The sequence below is a fragment of the Pleurodeles waltl genome, chromosome 5 (genome assembly GCF_031143425.1).
Source record: "Pleurodeles waltl isolate 20211129_DDA chromosome 5, aPleWal1.hap1.20221129, whole genome shotgun sequence".
NCBI classification, from domain to species: Eukaryota; Metazoa; Chordata; class Amphibia; order Caudata; family Salamandridae; genus Pleurodeles; species Pleurodeles waltl.
The window spans coordinates 1,720,204,511-1,720,221,104 of record NC_090444.1 but is presented as its reverse complement, the minus strand read 5'-3'; the positions used below and the strand labels follow the sequence as shown (position 1 = coordinate 1,720,221,104).

The 16,594-nt window shown below is 46.3% G+C and overlaps 1 protein-coding gene across 1 annotated transcript in view; it reads right to left on the bottom strand.

Annotated features, from left to right (window-relative positions):
- CYP39A1 (cytochrome P450 family 39 subfamily A member 1) overlaps positions 1-16,594 on the bottom strand; it is a 284,249-nt gene that overhangs the window by 160,247 nt on the left and 107,408 nt on the right. The window contains exon 8 of the mRNA XM_069236086.1: positions 11,471-11,604. Within this exon, the coding sequence (XP_069092187.1) occupies positions 11,471-11,604 (134 nt within the window). The remainder of the gene's footprint in view (positions 1-11,470; positions 11,605-16,594) is intronic.

Sequence of the window (16,594 nt, the reverse complement as noted above, 5' to 3'; positions counted from 1 at the left end):
AGCGGCTTTCTCAATAAGTATATAAAACGTGATGCATTGTGGGTTGTGGGAATTAAGTTTTGCCATGAATATGTTCCATAAGAGTACAGCGCCTTGACACCCTAACGGGTGAGTAGTGCGCTATACAAGTGCTAATTTACATTTTTTTAAAGAGCTCGAATGAATGGGCGTGGGGAGGAGTTTTATTCTGCTCTTCACGTGGAAGGAATCCACACAGTCAAAACCTGCTGAGTTTGATTTTCAAAGGATGCAGAGCTCACTGACTGGAGGTTGGTCACGCGGGACCAACTTGATTTCTGATGAGGAATGTGTGCTTATTGACTGGCCCAGAGAGAGCTGAAAAGCTAAGCCTTTTAAAGCCCAGAAGAAGTGGTCTCGGGACTGCACAGTGCTAGTGAAGATCGGAGTGAATTTGCCTAATTTGCTAAATACCCTAAGGCAACTTCACAATATTGTTCATGCCAAACGACGGACGCTGCAGTACAGACTTGAGCATTGTGCGCCACCTAGGGGCCGCTGAAGAGAGGAACAGGGATTTGCCGCATTCAGTGTGCAGATCGGGTTGCATCTTGGAGTAATTATCCTAACTGATGCTGCGAAAAAAGTGGCTGACGTTTTTAATCCTTAAACATTTTGGAAGATTTAACCTAATACATTTCAGACTGAATAATGTCCCCAGCACCTTATTTAAAGTGTTGTTAACAAAAAGCGTCACATAAAAATTCAGAGAAAACACATGGGCTGCAGGGTCGGACTCGGACAGAAAATAGGCCGAGTACCAAAATAAGTGCCCCGCATTAGCAAATCAGATAGCTACAAAATGGCCCAAGTTTGCAAATCAGGGCTTGAGAACTTGTAAAGACAAAATGTATATGTGTTTTGGAAGCTATGGGCGACTAACTGCATGCAAATCGGTCCACCAGACCATTACCAGGCCCACACACACAGAGCCATAAAACCGCCCTGCAACCTGACCAGTCAGACCAGCTCCCCGGGCACTGCCAGGCTGCTCTGTAGGCCAGTCCCACCGGGTGATGATGGCCATGCAGTGTGGACTGGAGAGGTGTGGGCACACTGTGCTGTATGAATCAGACTCTGAAAGAAGTTTCTGTATCAGCCACAGTTGTCCCACACGGTAGAATTTAGGGGCAGTAAGATAACAGTGACATAGTACGTATTGGGATGCACAAAGTAATGCAAGAAGAGACAGCAGGGCCAAGGGACGGGTTCATTCTGTTTTAAAAGCGGATATGAAGACACAGAGGTTTAAAAGGTTGTGGGCAGGGTGGTGCTTCCATAAAACTACAGACTAATGGCGCCACCTAATGGTAGTGCCAAGCTCCTGAAAATTGCCAGAAAATGGTCTTACTTCACCAAGTAAAATATTGTTTTGCTTGGAACGATCCATAACTTTGCACCCGTATGGGCTGTGGACACATACTGTGACTGAGACATACTGCCATTCAGAGAAGTTATCAATGATTTGTGGCTTGACGCCCAGAACAAAGTGTCCAGAGCTGCATTTATACCACAGGATAAATGATGCTGAGCCAGTGTTTTCCTTTTCCTCAGATTTCCATTTCTTATTCCCTCCACATCAGCGCCCTCTCGTTAGGTGAGTGGTCAGCGGAGAGCTCTAAAAAGTAGAAGTAACTACATCATTAAAATTACTGGTAATTGGACTAATATAGGGATGAGGAGACCTTATTATTTATCTTAATTATCTGTATGGTACACATCACACATTTAATTGTCTCTAGATGCCATTTAGATTGGTAACAAATATAGTAGCTACTCTGAGAATTACAATGAGGTGCTGAAACAGCTACAGAACCCAAGCGCTTCGCGGCTAAACCTTAGAGTTAGTCTTGGAACAATATCGTTTTGTTTCTGGCCAATGGCTATCCATCGATTGCTGTGGAATAGGCAGGCAGATAGAGTATCCACTAGAAGTATCGCTACTGGAGGTAACTTACTTTAAATGGGCAGGCGCTGTCTGGTACTGAGTACCTGCACTTCTTTAATTTGGAAGGGATAGTACCTGCACTTCTCAGCACTGCCGCAACATATTTAATGGGAGAGTACCAGCACTTCTCAGCAGCAGACAGCAACTCTAGTTAGCGAGTACCTGCACTTCTATTTTAAGCACCGGAGTTAGGTAACTATTTCTTCTCTAGGATATTTCTACCTGCAGATCCTTACATCTTGAATAGACTCTTGAGCAATACCACCTACAGGACAGAGGGCCTTGACTGATGGTTATACCAAGAAGTCCTGTAGCACAGATTGGGCAAAAGGGAACATGTGAAGGGATGACCAAGTGGTGGTTCTGCAGATGTCACCTACAAGAACACCCCCTAGCCCATACAGATACAGAGGCTGTGACTCTCATAGAATGTGGATTAATGCCATTACATGGCAGATTTTGATACACAAAATTAACTATCTAGACAATGTCCTTTTCTGCACCGCTTTGCCTTTTCTGATGCCTATATATCCTATAAAAAGCTGGTCATCCTCACAAAGTCTTTTGTGTGCTCCATGTAAAAACCTACTGCACTCCTAACGGCCAGTCTATGCAACCTCTTCTCCTTGGTTGGGTGAGGTGAGAGGTAGAAAGAAAGATGGCAGTATAATCGATTGACCCAGAAGGAAGGGGGTCACCATATTCAGGAGGAAAGCAGCTCTGGTTCTGAGGACCAACTTGGGGTAGAAAGTAGTGAATGGGCTCGACAGGCAGTGCTTGCAACTCATTGGTACACCTGTAAAGAGGCTCAAACTGACCCCCCATCAAAAAAGTTAGAACCAGATTTAAATCCCACTGCGGCATAATGAAGGGAGTGGGAAAGAAGGTTTTGGTTAGACCTTTGAAGAACCACAGAACAATGGCAGACTTGAAAAGAGACAGCTGATCCGGTAGACAGAGGAAAGTAGACAAGGGTGCCAGATACCCCTTCATCATTTCCACAGCACAGCCTCCCTGTGGTAAGGAAAGAGTGAATCTGAGGCTTTCAAGTTGTCAGTCTGGTAATCTATGCACCATGGTGCAAACCTCTGTCATCTACTGAAGGAAACAGATTTGGTGGAGTGACAACATGCAGCTAGGATCACATGCACTATGTCAAAAGACAGCTAAAATGCAGACAAGTGTCCTTGCTCAATCTCCATGTATGAAGGTACAGGTTCTGGAGATGTGAAGGGGAAGACAAAGCGAGGGGGCTTTGGGTATAGGGAGAGGTGCAGAAGGTCTTTGTACCTCACATTTCACTGTTAATACAGGGCCATTAGGATGATGTGGGGCCTTATCCTGGCATATTTTTCACAGAACAGGAATAGGGTTTATGGGAGGAAATGTGTAGGTGAGTGGCTTTCCACTTCAATGGAACAGCTACCCTAATGAGCTTGCTTTGGATGCTGGAGGGTAAAAAAATTCAGGCAATGTGAACTGAAAGAAGCGGTAAAGAGATCCTCATGGGGCCCCATAGATCAAAGGCTTCCGTGTGAAGACACCACTCGTAGTCAACAAGATGGTGTCAACTCAGGTGTGGGCTCTGGTGTTCAGAGAGCCCACTAGGTGGTTCGCCACCCGCCACATTCCATGGCTATGCACCCAGGACCAGATTCTCAGGGTTCTTGGAAGAGAACCTGGGACCCTACTCTCCCTTGTTTGTTGATATACCACATCACAGTCATTATGTCGGTCAAGAGCTGGACTGTTTGACCGCAAGGAATGGAGAAGTGCCTTAAGCACCAGGTGAATCGCCCTCTGTTCGAGCAGATTTATATGAAGAATCCATTGTTCTGGAGACCAAAGGCCTCTGATCTCCAGTTGCTCCAGATGAGCACTCCACCCACGTTGGAGGGACCCATTTTCACCACAGCTAAAGCCGAGTGGGGTTGAAAGGACATCCATCTAGAAAGGTTATCCTCTGCACCCCAGCAGGCAAGCTGTGCTGCAGTGCCATCGGAAACCACAATGGAGTCTGTGAGGTCACCCCATTTTGGAACCACTGCCTGTGAAGCACCACTGGAGCCCTCATGTGCCAGCGGGCATGTGTGAGCAAGAGAATGCAAGAAGCTAGCAGTCCTAGAAGATGAAGGACACACAGGCTTGGATTCCAAGCCCCTTCCTGGAACCAAGGAAGCAACACATTAATGTCTCACACTCTCCGCTCGAGTGGGAAGACTCAGCCCAAGGTGATATCCAGTACTGCCCCTCTGAACAGGAGGCCCTGAGAGATATCCAGATGAGATTTGGGCACATTGATAGGAAAAGTCCAAGTTATGAATCAGGGATGCTGTTGACTGCAGGTGTGGCTGCACAATCTCTGGAGTCCTGGCCTTCAGAAGCCATTAGTCAAGCACACCACAACTACAGGTACTTCCTGTGGGAATATACAATCGTTTATTGCAATATGCATCCTGTGAGTTGAGAAACACCATTCAGTCACTGAGATCAAACACCAAAAGAACTGGTGTAGGAGACATTGTGAGAAATTGGGTTGTTGGTTGAGGAGAGTGTGAGCCCTTCGTAAGCAACAGCCACAATCCCCGCCAGGGTTAACCACAAAAGTCGCTAAATTAATGTGTGTTAAACCCTCAGGTAGCTTGGAACAAAAGCAGTCAGGATTAACTTAGAGACAATGTGTAAAGTATTTATCCAAAACACAATCAGTAATAAAGTGAAAACACAACACAAGAAAAATCAAAATGGAGTATGTTCTAATAAATTAATTGACACCAAAATGACAAAAATCTAATAAGTAGAACCGGAGTTATCAATTTTTAAATTTTAAAGTGAAAATTAGCACCGAGCGGACTTAGTTTTTTTATGGGAAGTTGAAAATCTCCAGCAGGATTAAAGTGCAGGCTGTAGCCAATGAGGGCTCCATGAGGCATGACACAAGTTCTGCAAGACACCGCTGAACAGAACCTGCTTCTGCAAAGAAGAAAGTAGCGGGAGCTGCCCCGAAGTCAGTCTGACCGGTGATGCACCTTGAGTGGATCAACTATCAGGTAAGTCCCAGTCTCCTTGCAGTTCTCAGAGCACCATTTGGGCAAAACATTTCCAAGTCCCAAGTTTTGAATTTAGGCTACCCGGGCACTTTTAGCACCACTTCCAAGGGTCCAGGACTGGCGAGACACCACTTATAGGGTCAGGACCCACGCACGCAGGATCCAGGCACAAGATGCATGAACAGCAATTCTTCTTGGTGCAGCAAAGCAGTCCCTCTGAAATACACAGTAAGTCACAGCAGCAGGCAGCCCTCTGAGGGTCCCTCCACAAGTCCAGAGGTGAACTGAAGAGTGGATCTGAGGGTCCTATGTTTATACCTGATGCTTCTTTGAAGTGGGAGAAACTTCTGGAGGCTTCCCCAACAGAAGTGTCAGGAATATCTTGCCTCTCCACCCTGGCTTCAGCCTTGCTACAGGTATAAAAGGCTAGGAGAAGTTCTTTGATTGTGAGTACAAACAGAATATATGAGAAAAATGTAGTAATATGTCATAATGAGATGCATAACCTCTGTTTTGTATTATTAAGTTAGTTGAACTAAAGGCCTAGTTCCACGGGGCCTCGCACACTCTGAACATGGAAACATGAACATGAACCTCGGACGCCTTGCAAAGGACTGGAAATCGTGGACTGCAGGCTTGACCCGTTCGAAGTTCAAGTTACTTAGCTAGAATTTTCTACAATGTACTGGCGGACAGGAGATGATGAGGACAATTTGATACAATTATGTGTAGAGCAGGCTAAATGTACTTTCCCAGGACTTGAACAATAGAGGCACTGACTGAAGAGCCATATGCAACAATTTTGATATCTGAAGGACCGGAAGATGAGGGCATCGCATGAAGAACCAATCCGTTTCGTGTAACTTGAAGTTTATGAAAATTAGTAGATTCAATAAACAAAAACTATAGGTTAAAGTCATATCTGCTGACCGACTGACCAATTAGCAATTAGGGGGATGGACTGGGAGACCCTAATAAAAAATCATGACAAGGGGTGAGAATTCAGAACTGCAGGGAGAAAATTGATGAAGTCAGGAGACGCTGCCCAAAGTGCTGATATTGGGCTCATACTCTGTGAGCCTGATCCGTAGCTGACTAATTGATGACCTGAAGACGAAGACTGACTTGTTGCTGATCCATCCTGGATAGGTAGCTATGAAAATGTGCCTTTTCTTCTAGGTACCAACTGCGCTGTTTATAGAGATTCACACTTAGGTAGATTTTTCCAAATTAATGTTTTCTCTAAATAGTTTTCGCATGAAGACCCCTATGCTAATGCTAATCTTGGTTAGGTAGGCTGCTAGGGGTGACATTGACGGTGACAAAGGTTTGACGAACTAAATTGCTGAATTACATTATTAATGCTGGTGTTCATAGCTTATGTTGTTGCTTTGTCGCATATGTTTTCTTTAAGAGATAATTGGCCTCATTGCGACCCTGGCGGCCGGCGGTAAACTGGCGGTAACACCGCCAACAGGCTGGCGGTGTTCCGCCAGCTATTATGACCGGGGCGCAATAACCACGGCCATACCGCCGGCCCCTCCAACATACCGTCATAATCCCCACCGCTGCCCTGGGGATTATGAGTCCCGACCGCCAGCCTGGCCACAGCGGTAAACACTGCCATGGAAAGGCTGGCGGTAAGGGGGACTTGGGGTGCTCATGGGGGCCCTATCACGCATTTCACTGCAGTGAAATGTGTGATGGGTGCTACTGCAACTGCTGCACATTACAAGCCGGCAGCAATGTTGATGTGACTTTTCCGCTGGGCCAGCGGACGGTAACACTGTTACCGTCCGCTGGCCCAGTGGACAAGTCCAAATAGGGAGCCAAAAATACTTCTGGGAAGACCGCCGAGGTTGTAATGAGCGCCTATGTCTTACTAATGAATGAATAAAAAGAGTTGATTTGAATAAAGTCAATCTAACAGAGGATTTAGAATTGTAAGCAATAGGGAAATAAATCTTGTTAACCCTTTTCAGAGTAGTGGTTATTCTTGATTAGTATGGTTTAACGTTTTGTTTTCATTCAGTGTTTTTCTGATTATTGATGTTAGTTATTGATTGAATAGTCACTGCATGACTAGGATACTCCATTGATTCAAAAAATTCATCGACCTATGCGCGTCCCCTTGTAAGTTTACTTACTAAGAACCAGGCGAGTTACAATTCTTAATGACAAACCTTGCAAAAAAAAAAAAAAATATATATATATATATATATATATATATCTCATCAAGGTACATAAGTGAGAAGTTAATCATAGTAATACTCTGGTTACCATAGAAACTTGCCTTCATGATATTTTTGTCCTAAATATTTGTTACAAAATAATTTGTCAGCGCAATGTTTGTAAGTGATATTGATATTTGTAAAACATTTGATGTGTAAATAGGGCTGTTCACAGCTCTACCTCTTCATCCTGCCTGTGATGGCACAGTCAGGCACATCAAGTCTCTCTAATGTGTGGCTATCTGGGAGGAATATACAAAGGCCACATGCCACGCACACCCAGTCACGTGACCCAGGAACAGGTTGCAGGCACCAAATGGTTGGGACAAGAAAATGCCAACTTTCTAAAAGTGACTTAAAATCCAATTTTACCATTAAAGAGGCTTTAAAATTTCAATTCCTCAGATACCAAACATTACTTTTTAACCTGCTCCCAATCAAAAGTTAGCACTCATGAAATTTAATAAGGTAACCCAATGTTATCCTATTGGAGAGGTAGGCCTCACAGTATTGAAAAACAATTTTGGGACTTTTTCACTACGAGGCAATGTAAAACTTAAAAAGTACATCTCCTCTTTACTAAAAAGATGTGATTTTTTTAAAGTACACGTCCTTTCTAATTGCAATGCTCCCTGCCCTGTGGGCTGTCCAGGGCCTATGTTAGGGGTGACTTATATGTTATCAGAAGGATGTTTTAGGGTTGGCTAGGGGGGTATTTTGGCAGGTCGAATTGGCAGTTCAAAACTGCATACAGGCTGCAATGCCATACCTGGTACAGGTTTTCAAGGCTACTTAAGAGGGTGGAACAATAAGTGCTGCAAACCCAACTGTAGAATTTAATTTGCCAGCATTGGGTTTATTGTATATCACTTTAATAGGGACTTATAAGTAAATGTACCAATTAGGTGTAAGCCAATTTTTCAATGTTTTAGCGAGTGAGCACAAGGACTTTGGCGCTTGTTAGCAGTGGTAAAGTGCACAGAGTCCTAAGGCCAACAAAAATAAATTAGAAAAATAGGACAAGTTAAGGCAAAATGTTTGGGGGAAGACTAATGTAGGAAGCTGGCTCTGTATATACTATATCAAAATGAGATATAGGGGGTCATTCTGACCCCGGCGGTCAAGGACCGCCGGGGCCGGCGGTAGCACCGCCAACAGGCTGGCGGGGCTCCGCCGGGCATTCTGACCGCGGCGGTACAGCCGCGGCCAGAAACGGAAAGTCGGCGGTGTACCGCCGACTTTCCGCTGCCCATGGGAATCCGCCATGGCGGCGCAGCTTGCTGCGCCGCCATGGGGATTCCGACCCCCTCACCGCCATCCTGTTCCTGGCGGTTCCGCCCGCCAGGAACAGGATGGCGGTGAGGGGTGTCGTGGGGCCCCTGGGGGCCCCTGCAGTGCCCCGCCAATGGCATGGGCACTGCAGGGGCCCCCGTAAGAGGGCCCCACTTTGAATTTCAGTGTCTGCTCAGCAGACACTGAAATTCGCGACGGGTGCTACATCCTCATGGAGGGGTGTTTCCCACTGGGCTGGCGGGCGGCCTTTTGGCGGTCGCCCGCCAGCCCAGTGGGAAACCCAGAATACCCGCGGTGGTCATTTGACCGCGCAGCGGTATTCTGGCGGTTCCCTCCAGGCGGGCGGCTCCCGCCGCCCGCCGGGGTCAGAATGACCCCCATAGTGTGCACAGAATTCAAGGGTGCTTCTTGCTTGGCAGAGGCAATAATAGATAACAGTAATGCTCTATTTGTGGTAGTGTGGTCGAGCAGTTAGGCTTATCAGAGGATAGTGTTAAGCATGTGTTGTACACACACAAGCAATAGAAGGAACACACACTCAATGAATTAACTCCAGACCAATAAGATTTTAGCATAGAAATCAATGTAACTTTGTTTCACTTTAGTCATGTAAACAGTTTTTAAGAAAACATAGAATATCTATTTTAAAAGTGGACACAGTGCATTTTCAGAAAAGTTCCTGGGGGAACAAAATAAAGTACAGTTTTAGAGGTAAGTGCACGACTTATAGTTCCAGTCTCTGGGTTATAGGTAGTCCACCGTTGGGGGTTCAAGTCAACCCTAAACACCCACCACCAGCAACACGGGGCCGGCCAGGTGCAGAGGTCAAAGATTAGCAATTTTAATGTGGGCTCCTATGGAGAGAGGGGGTACTCAGAATTCAGTCTGCCAGCAGGTAAGTACCCTCGGCTCAGAGGGCAGACCAGTGGGGATTAGAGGAGCACTGGAGGGGCCCCAAGTAGGCACCAATCCCACACCCTCAGCGGCACTGGGACGGCCGGGTGCAGAGTGCAAACAGGGTGCTGGGTTTCCAATGAAACTCTATGAGGGGACCCCAGGGGTCACTCAGGTGCTGCAGGCGAGGTCCGGTAGGGTGTCTCTGGCACACTCCCGGTCCGACAGGGAAGAGGGTTGCCTGTTGATCATCGCTGCACGAGGTGTCAATTTCTCCGAGGCCTGCGGGTGCAGTGGGTCCTTTGGCGAGGGTTATCTTCGTCCAGGGTAGTCACGGTCAGGGGGGTCCTTGGGATTCCCTCTGCAGGCGTCGTCGTGGAGGGGTGGGGAGGTCAACCCAGGGTGGGCACTTGGTTGCCGTCACCTGGGGGTCCTCTCTGGTTGGTTGGGCCACCTGGACTCAGGCCGTGGGTGTCGGGTGCGGAGTGGTTAGAACTCACGCTTCTGGAGTGAGGTGGGAGTCTTTCAGAAGGGGTTTCTTCTTCTGGTCTTCTGCAATGGCAGTGTGCATGTGTTAGGTGAGAGGTCCCTTAGGCTGGCACAACACATGCTGCAGCCCTTAGGGACATTCCCTGGTCACTGGTACCTTTCACAAGGGACTTATCTGTGTGCCAGGGGTTTGCCAATTGTGGAAACAATGGTACATTTTTAGTGAAAGAACACTGGTGCTGGGGCTTGGTTAGCAAGGTCCCAGCAAACTCTCAGTCAAGTCAGCATCAATATCAGGCACAAAGTGGGGAGTTAACTGCAACAAGTGCCATTTTCCTACAGCTAACCTAAGGCTGACAGGTCTAACAGACAGCCTCTTGAACTTCTCTTCGAGGAGAAAGAGGCTAAATGCCCTGAGGTCCAGGATTGGCTGAAGATTGGTGCCCTGCTTCATAACAAGGAAGCATCAGGAATAGCTTCCTTGACCAATCATCCCCTCTGGCACCACCTCCATGTCTCCCCTCTGAAGTTAGGCTGCCGCTTCTTGCTGCAGAAGTATGAGGTGTTCCTGTGAAAGCTTTGCAAAAGGTCTACTGGAATGGTGGTGTTGACAGCACCATCTGGAATGGCGGAAAGGGGCCTAAAGGCACAAGGGAAAGTCCTCTAGCGGGAATCCAATTGGCATCCTGAGGCTTCATGAGGCCCACAATTGCTCCAGAGGGAATCATGGCACAAAAAAGACCTTGAATATGGCTTAAATTCCGTCCCAGAAAGGCCGGATGTAAATGAGTAGCTGGAGTCAAGAGTGGCACCACCAGAGGCAGAATCTCTGCTGGCCTCAGTGGTGCAGGACCCTGAGGATGCTCGTCCAATCTGGCTCTGAAGAGTAGTCACAGGGTGGTCTTGATGACTTACCTCTTTTTCTTTTTGTGTTTTTTTGTGGGAGGACCTTGACTCCAAATATTCAGAGGACATGGAACAGGGCCTAGGTCTGCATCTGCATTTATGATCTGAGCCCACGCACCACAGACACACAGCGTGATGACCAGTAGTTGAAATCTGCCCCTAACAATCCCAACAGAGTTTAAACTCTGACCGCTTAGTAGGGGATATAGCTTCACTAAAGTTTTTTTGAGATTTTTATGTAGAGAACTAAGCTCTGAAACTTCAATGAAAGGTGCAGAAAAAATGGAACTGACATTGGCACGACAGTGGGGACACTACAGGGAGTTGGCGACATTGCAGGGATGCCACTGTGTATTGCACTGATCTAATATGACCTGCAAAAGTAAGTTCAGTCCACCTATGTATATAAGTGCTAAGCAATAATATTTTAATTTTTTATAAAATGTTCCTTTTCAAGTATTTAATTTTGGGAGAAATATTAAAAAGGGTGAAGGACTGATAACGTGGGCCCCTTGAATATCTGATCTTAAGACTTACCATCGCTGTAATATAGTACATTATTACTTCGATTTCTCTTATTCAGAGCTGCTACAGAGAAAGAGTTAAAACAAACATTAAATGCATAAAAATGTCATCCTTACATCAATCTTTAGAGGTTGTACAACTTTTCTGGCAATGGCACCAGGGGCTCTCAGTCGTATGGCTTCCAAAACACAGCTCTTACTAAAGGGAAGCGCCTGAAGATCAGCTTCGGATAGTTCAATATTATTTTTACCTTGAAATGGACAAAGAATATAGAATAGCAGGAGTTTAATACAAGAATCCTTGCTTGTCCTGAACATTTCTGTCAATTTATCACATACGTGCACAGAATCCTGGAACCTAACAGCAGATAAAAACCATCAGACCCATTGATTCCGTCATCTTTTGCTGCTCTTGATTCACATCCCTGACATTGACTCCAACTTTTAATGTACTCCGCGCAGAATCTGTTTCATGCACTTTTAAAGATTTTGGTCCCTAAATGATTTGCTTTATTATGAACTCTCAAATTTGCCTCCTGAAATGTTTACCCTTCTTAAATGCCCCCAGCCAACCAAGCAAAAGTCAGAGGCCCCCCGTCATCAAGATTAGAACCAGCACAGTAGTCAGCTATGCGAGTACCCTAGCAAGTTGGAGCAAGACCCAAGGGGTATTTTTGAGGTTGACACAAGTGCATTTTCTGTCAGGCATTTTTTTTAAAGATTGCAGTTTCAAGGACAACCTGGTCGCAAGTGTTTATTACTTTAGCTTTCACACGTCTGCTAATTTCAAAATTACTGTAGAATTACGCATGAACCATGGTACCTTGAAGCTAGATTGGAAGTGTTTAGAAAGATTTAGTTGTCAAGGACGTTTTTGTGGAGAACCAGGCATCCAGAAGCATCCCCATGGCCACCACTGCTACAGGTCATATACCTGGCAATTTATACCCCTATTCATTTAATAAATCCCCTGTCTAGTGTCCTGCGCATCAATGCCCTCAATCTCAAAACTCCACTCACAAACACACCACACAGCTGATATCATAAACTGCCCTACCCACAACCTGAATTTCTTCAAACACAGGATCTTTCACATCCACACTCCTAACATCCCCTACCTTATGGGCACTCGCAAGATTTTCCCCCAAAAAGTATAAACTGTGGTGTGGCCAAGGGCGGCATTAGTGCCAGCAGGGTGGGGGTCAGAAAGGGAGAATGTAAAGTGGGCAGAGGTAGAACAAAGCAAGTGCATGGCATAAACTGTGAATTGTGGAGATATTTTGAGCGGTTCACTCCAAAAGGACCTCTAAATTTAGCCTCTCCGATCTAGCAGAGATATGGCCTTAATTATGACTTTGGCGGTCTTTGAGCAAGACCGCCAAAGCCACGGGCACCAGAAGACCGCCAGTGCTGGCTGTCTTCAGCTCACCATATTACGAGTGCTGCTGGGTTTCTGCCACATATTGAGCGGAAATCCAGCATTAGTCGTGCTGGCGGGCTGAGGCGCTGTGGCGGTTCCACAAAAGGACTCCGCCCGCCATATTATGTGCAATAATGCGGCGAGGCAGTGTCCTGATGGCAGGGCGCTGCTGGAGGTGGAAATGCCCATTCCCGTTCCCTGCCGGACGACCTCCTCCCCGGACCAGGTAAGTCGATCGTCCGACAGGGGAGGGGGGATGTTGTGTGTGCATGTGTGAGTGGGTGTTGTCTGGGTGTGTGTATGTATGCGTGTATGCGTGGTTGTATGCATGTATGTATGTAGCAGTGAGTACGTGTACGAATGTAAGTGTGTATGCATGTGTGTATGCATGTATGAGTGTTGTGGTGAATGCGAGTTTGAGTGTTGTAGTTAATGCATGTATGAGTGTTGTGGTGAATGCGAGTTTGAGCTTTGGTGAATGAGTGTATGCGGGGTGCGTGTGGTTGTCTGTATGCATGTGTATGTATGCAGGGAGGGGGGTGCTGTACCTGTGGGTGGGAGGTATTGTGCTTGCTGGGGGGTGGAGAAGTGGAGTCACCTGCCGGTGACAGGGAAAAAATTCCTCGTCACTTGTAGCCTTTCCGCTATTGTTTTTGTGGCGGTGCTACAGCCGTGGAAACTCTGGTGGAAAGGTGGCTCCTAATACCACGGAGGTCTTCTGCGGACGGCCAGGTCGGAGATGCTCATCTCCAGCCCAGTGGGTCCGACTGCCCTGGCGGTATGAGTGGAGATGTGGCGGGTTGGCAGAGGCCAACCTGCCACACTCATAATGTGGCAGTCTTCACCGCCAGCCTGTTGGGGGTGAACCCGCCACCGTGGCACTGGCGTTGAGTAGACCACCAGGGTCATAATGAGGGCCATAGATTTGACAATACTGTGCTATGCTGTATCTGAGTTGCTGTACCTTTACCACACCCTACAGTAAGTCTTCTCTACCTTCAGAGAGTCAAGCGTTTAGAGGAAGTAACTAGATTACTGAATGGGAATGAAATAGAATCTTCGCCTCACAATATTTGTAGGCCTTTAGTGTCTCATCTGTAAACACTAGGAATGCTTACAGGCTCAAGTTAAGGTAGCAGGTAGAACAAAAAATCTTTGACAAAGCCCTCCCAATAAGGTGTGCAGTTCACTGAGGTGGACAGGCACAAACACCCTATCTCCATCTCTAGACATGTTACAGTTTGAACATTTTAGTCATGGCACTAGGAGGCATGATATTAAATGCTAGCCTTTCCACTTTGGCAAATACGCAGGTTGTGAACTCTGTATTTAAAAGACAGGCAGGTGCCCTAACAAAGTGGCATTGCTTTGGTTAGCATAGTCCTTGAGTCTCACCATCAGAACCACTCACACCCCAGTTGCTGTGTATTGAGCAGGAGCCCAACTATGGAACAAGATGTTTTTTTATTAATCTCGACCTCATCTTGTGGCAAACTGTGTGTTCTTGGACAACCGCTTTTGAAAACTTTCTCTGTTCCTTTTTTTATTTAAAGACAGGAAGAACTTAAATCAAATTAAACACTAGTAGTGTATGATAAGAAGAAAGGACTGTAACAATAATTTTATTTTACCCACAAGGAGAGAATCAGTCGTATAGTACACCCACCAAAACGTGGTGTAGTGAGAACGTTATGGACCTTGAAACAACATGTCCTGCAATGCGGTGGGGGCACTCTTGTTCCACCAAATTGTTTGATCATGGTCAAATCATGCCCCCTGTGCCTTTGCCCAGTTAATTGCCATTAAGTGACAGAAGTGGGAAAGCCACTGAAGGGTTGAGCCAAATTCGAACCAGACTCCTGGCCCTAGCTCAGCTCCTGGTTCTCTTGGATCCTCAATCCTAAAATGAGCAAAATCTTCATTTGGGGTCTGTCTGCCACCTGTGGCCTAGCTGCAAGCATCAAAGGCAAAACATTAACTTTGATGTAAAATGGGAGCCAGGAAAGAGCTCCCTATCCAGTGGATAAATTGCACAATGTGAGGCAAGAAAACATGAGATCAGTCCCTGCATTTGAGACTGGCACAAGGACAAATACCAGACTACCAACTCTACTTGTACTCAATCACTTTGAGCTACAGGCCTCCAAATTGTCAAAATTATTTATGCCCTTCATTTTCTAGACCCCTCTCCTCACATTCTTCTGCGAACCACAACAGTATCTTTTACAAAGAAGTGTTGATGATTGCCAACTGCGCTATCCAGCCTATACGTGAGCCAAAGTGGAAAATGGGTTGTTATTTATGTTAGTTCTTGGTCAGACTTCATTCCTCAAAAAGGAGAAGTTCAAAATGATTTTGCACACGTCGTCCTAGCTTTGGACTATGAGGACTGGATAGTGTTCCTGGACCTGCAGGATCAGGTACTACCAGTTCGCCATCCTGCCTTTCAGCCTTACATCAGTCCATTAGGAAGGTCAGTGGTTGTGGCCCATCTTCAAAGATGGAGGTACATGTATTCATATACCTCAATGAGAGGCTGTTGAAGGTGGGCTTACCACAGCTAGTGTCGAACCACCTGCAGAAAAGTTGTTGTTGTCGAGCCTCAGATTTTACATCACTCCCAGCCAAAGTCTTATCTTCAACTTCACAAAGGTAGCCTTTTTCAGGGCCATCTTGGCTTTGAAGGTGTTTCCACCTCTGTAGGAAGTACTAGACATTCGGGCTACAATCCTGATGTTTTGTGTGAGAGCTACTCACTTCTAATGATCCTGAGACTTCTTGCTCTGTTAGCATCATGCCTCCTGCTGGTAATTCACACTACGTAGGACATTCAAGAACTTCCGTAGAATCTGTATGCAGTGGGTCCAACATTGGTGAAATGTTTCCAACAAGATCTATGTCTCCAACAATACAACTCAGGACTTCCAGTAGTGGACGATGGATGCTGATCTGATCTGAGACAGATCGTTCTGTTTAGCACCACTGGAAAACAAATGTGGAAATCAGATGCCTCTGTTATCCAACAACACAGCACTGTCACATAAAAATAATGAAGCTGTGTGCCATCTGACTAAATTCAATCAAGAATAGGTCGATCCAGGTGCTTATGTACAACACAACCAAGATGTGGTACTACTACAACCAGGACAGCATAGTGCAATGAGCCCTCTGTCTTGAGGTTTAGCACTGGCCGGCGCTTCATGGGATATCCCTGATGCTCAAACATCATGATAGACAAGCTCAGCAGGTGTAATACTGCTGATCACGAGAGCCGTCAGCACCCGGAGGTAGCACGGGCATCTTGGCACAGTGGGGCCTTGGTAGACCTTTTTGCCACCTCAGAAAACATATAATGCCCACCTTCTGGAGCTATAGAGGTTCCTTTTCTTTGGTGTGGGAAAATGCCTCCCTGATGCAGTTACCCCCCACTTTTTGCCTGATATTGAATGCGACTTGACTGAGAAGTGTGCTGGGACCCTGCTAACCAGCACCAGTTTTCTTTCACTAAAAATCTACCATTGTTTCCACAATTGGCACACCCCTGGCACACACTAAGGCCCTTGTAAAAGGTACCAGTGGTACCAAGGGCCCTGTGACCAGGGAAGGCCCCTAAGGGCTGCAGCATGTGTTGTGCCACCATAAGGGACCCCTCACCTAACACATGCACACTGCCATTACAGATTGTGTGTGTTGGTGGGGAGAAAAAGGCAAAGCTGACATGGCATCCCCCACAGGATGTCATTGCCCACAAAATACTGCCTGTGGCATAGGTAAGTCACCCCTCTAGCAGGCCTTACAGCCCTAAGGCAGGGTGCACTATA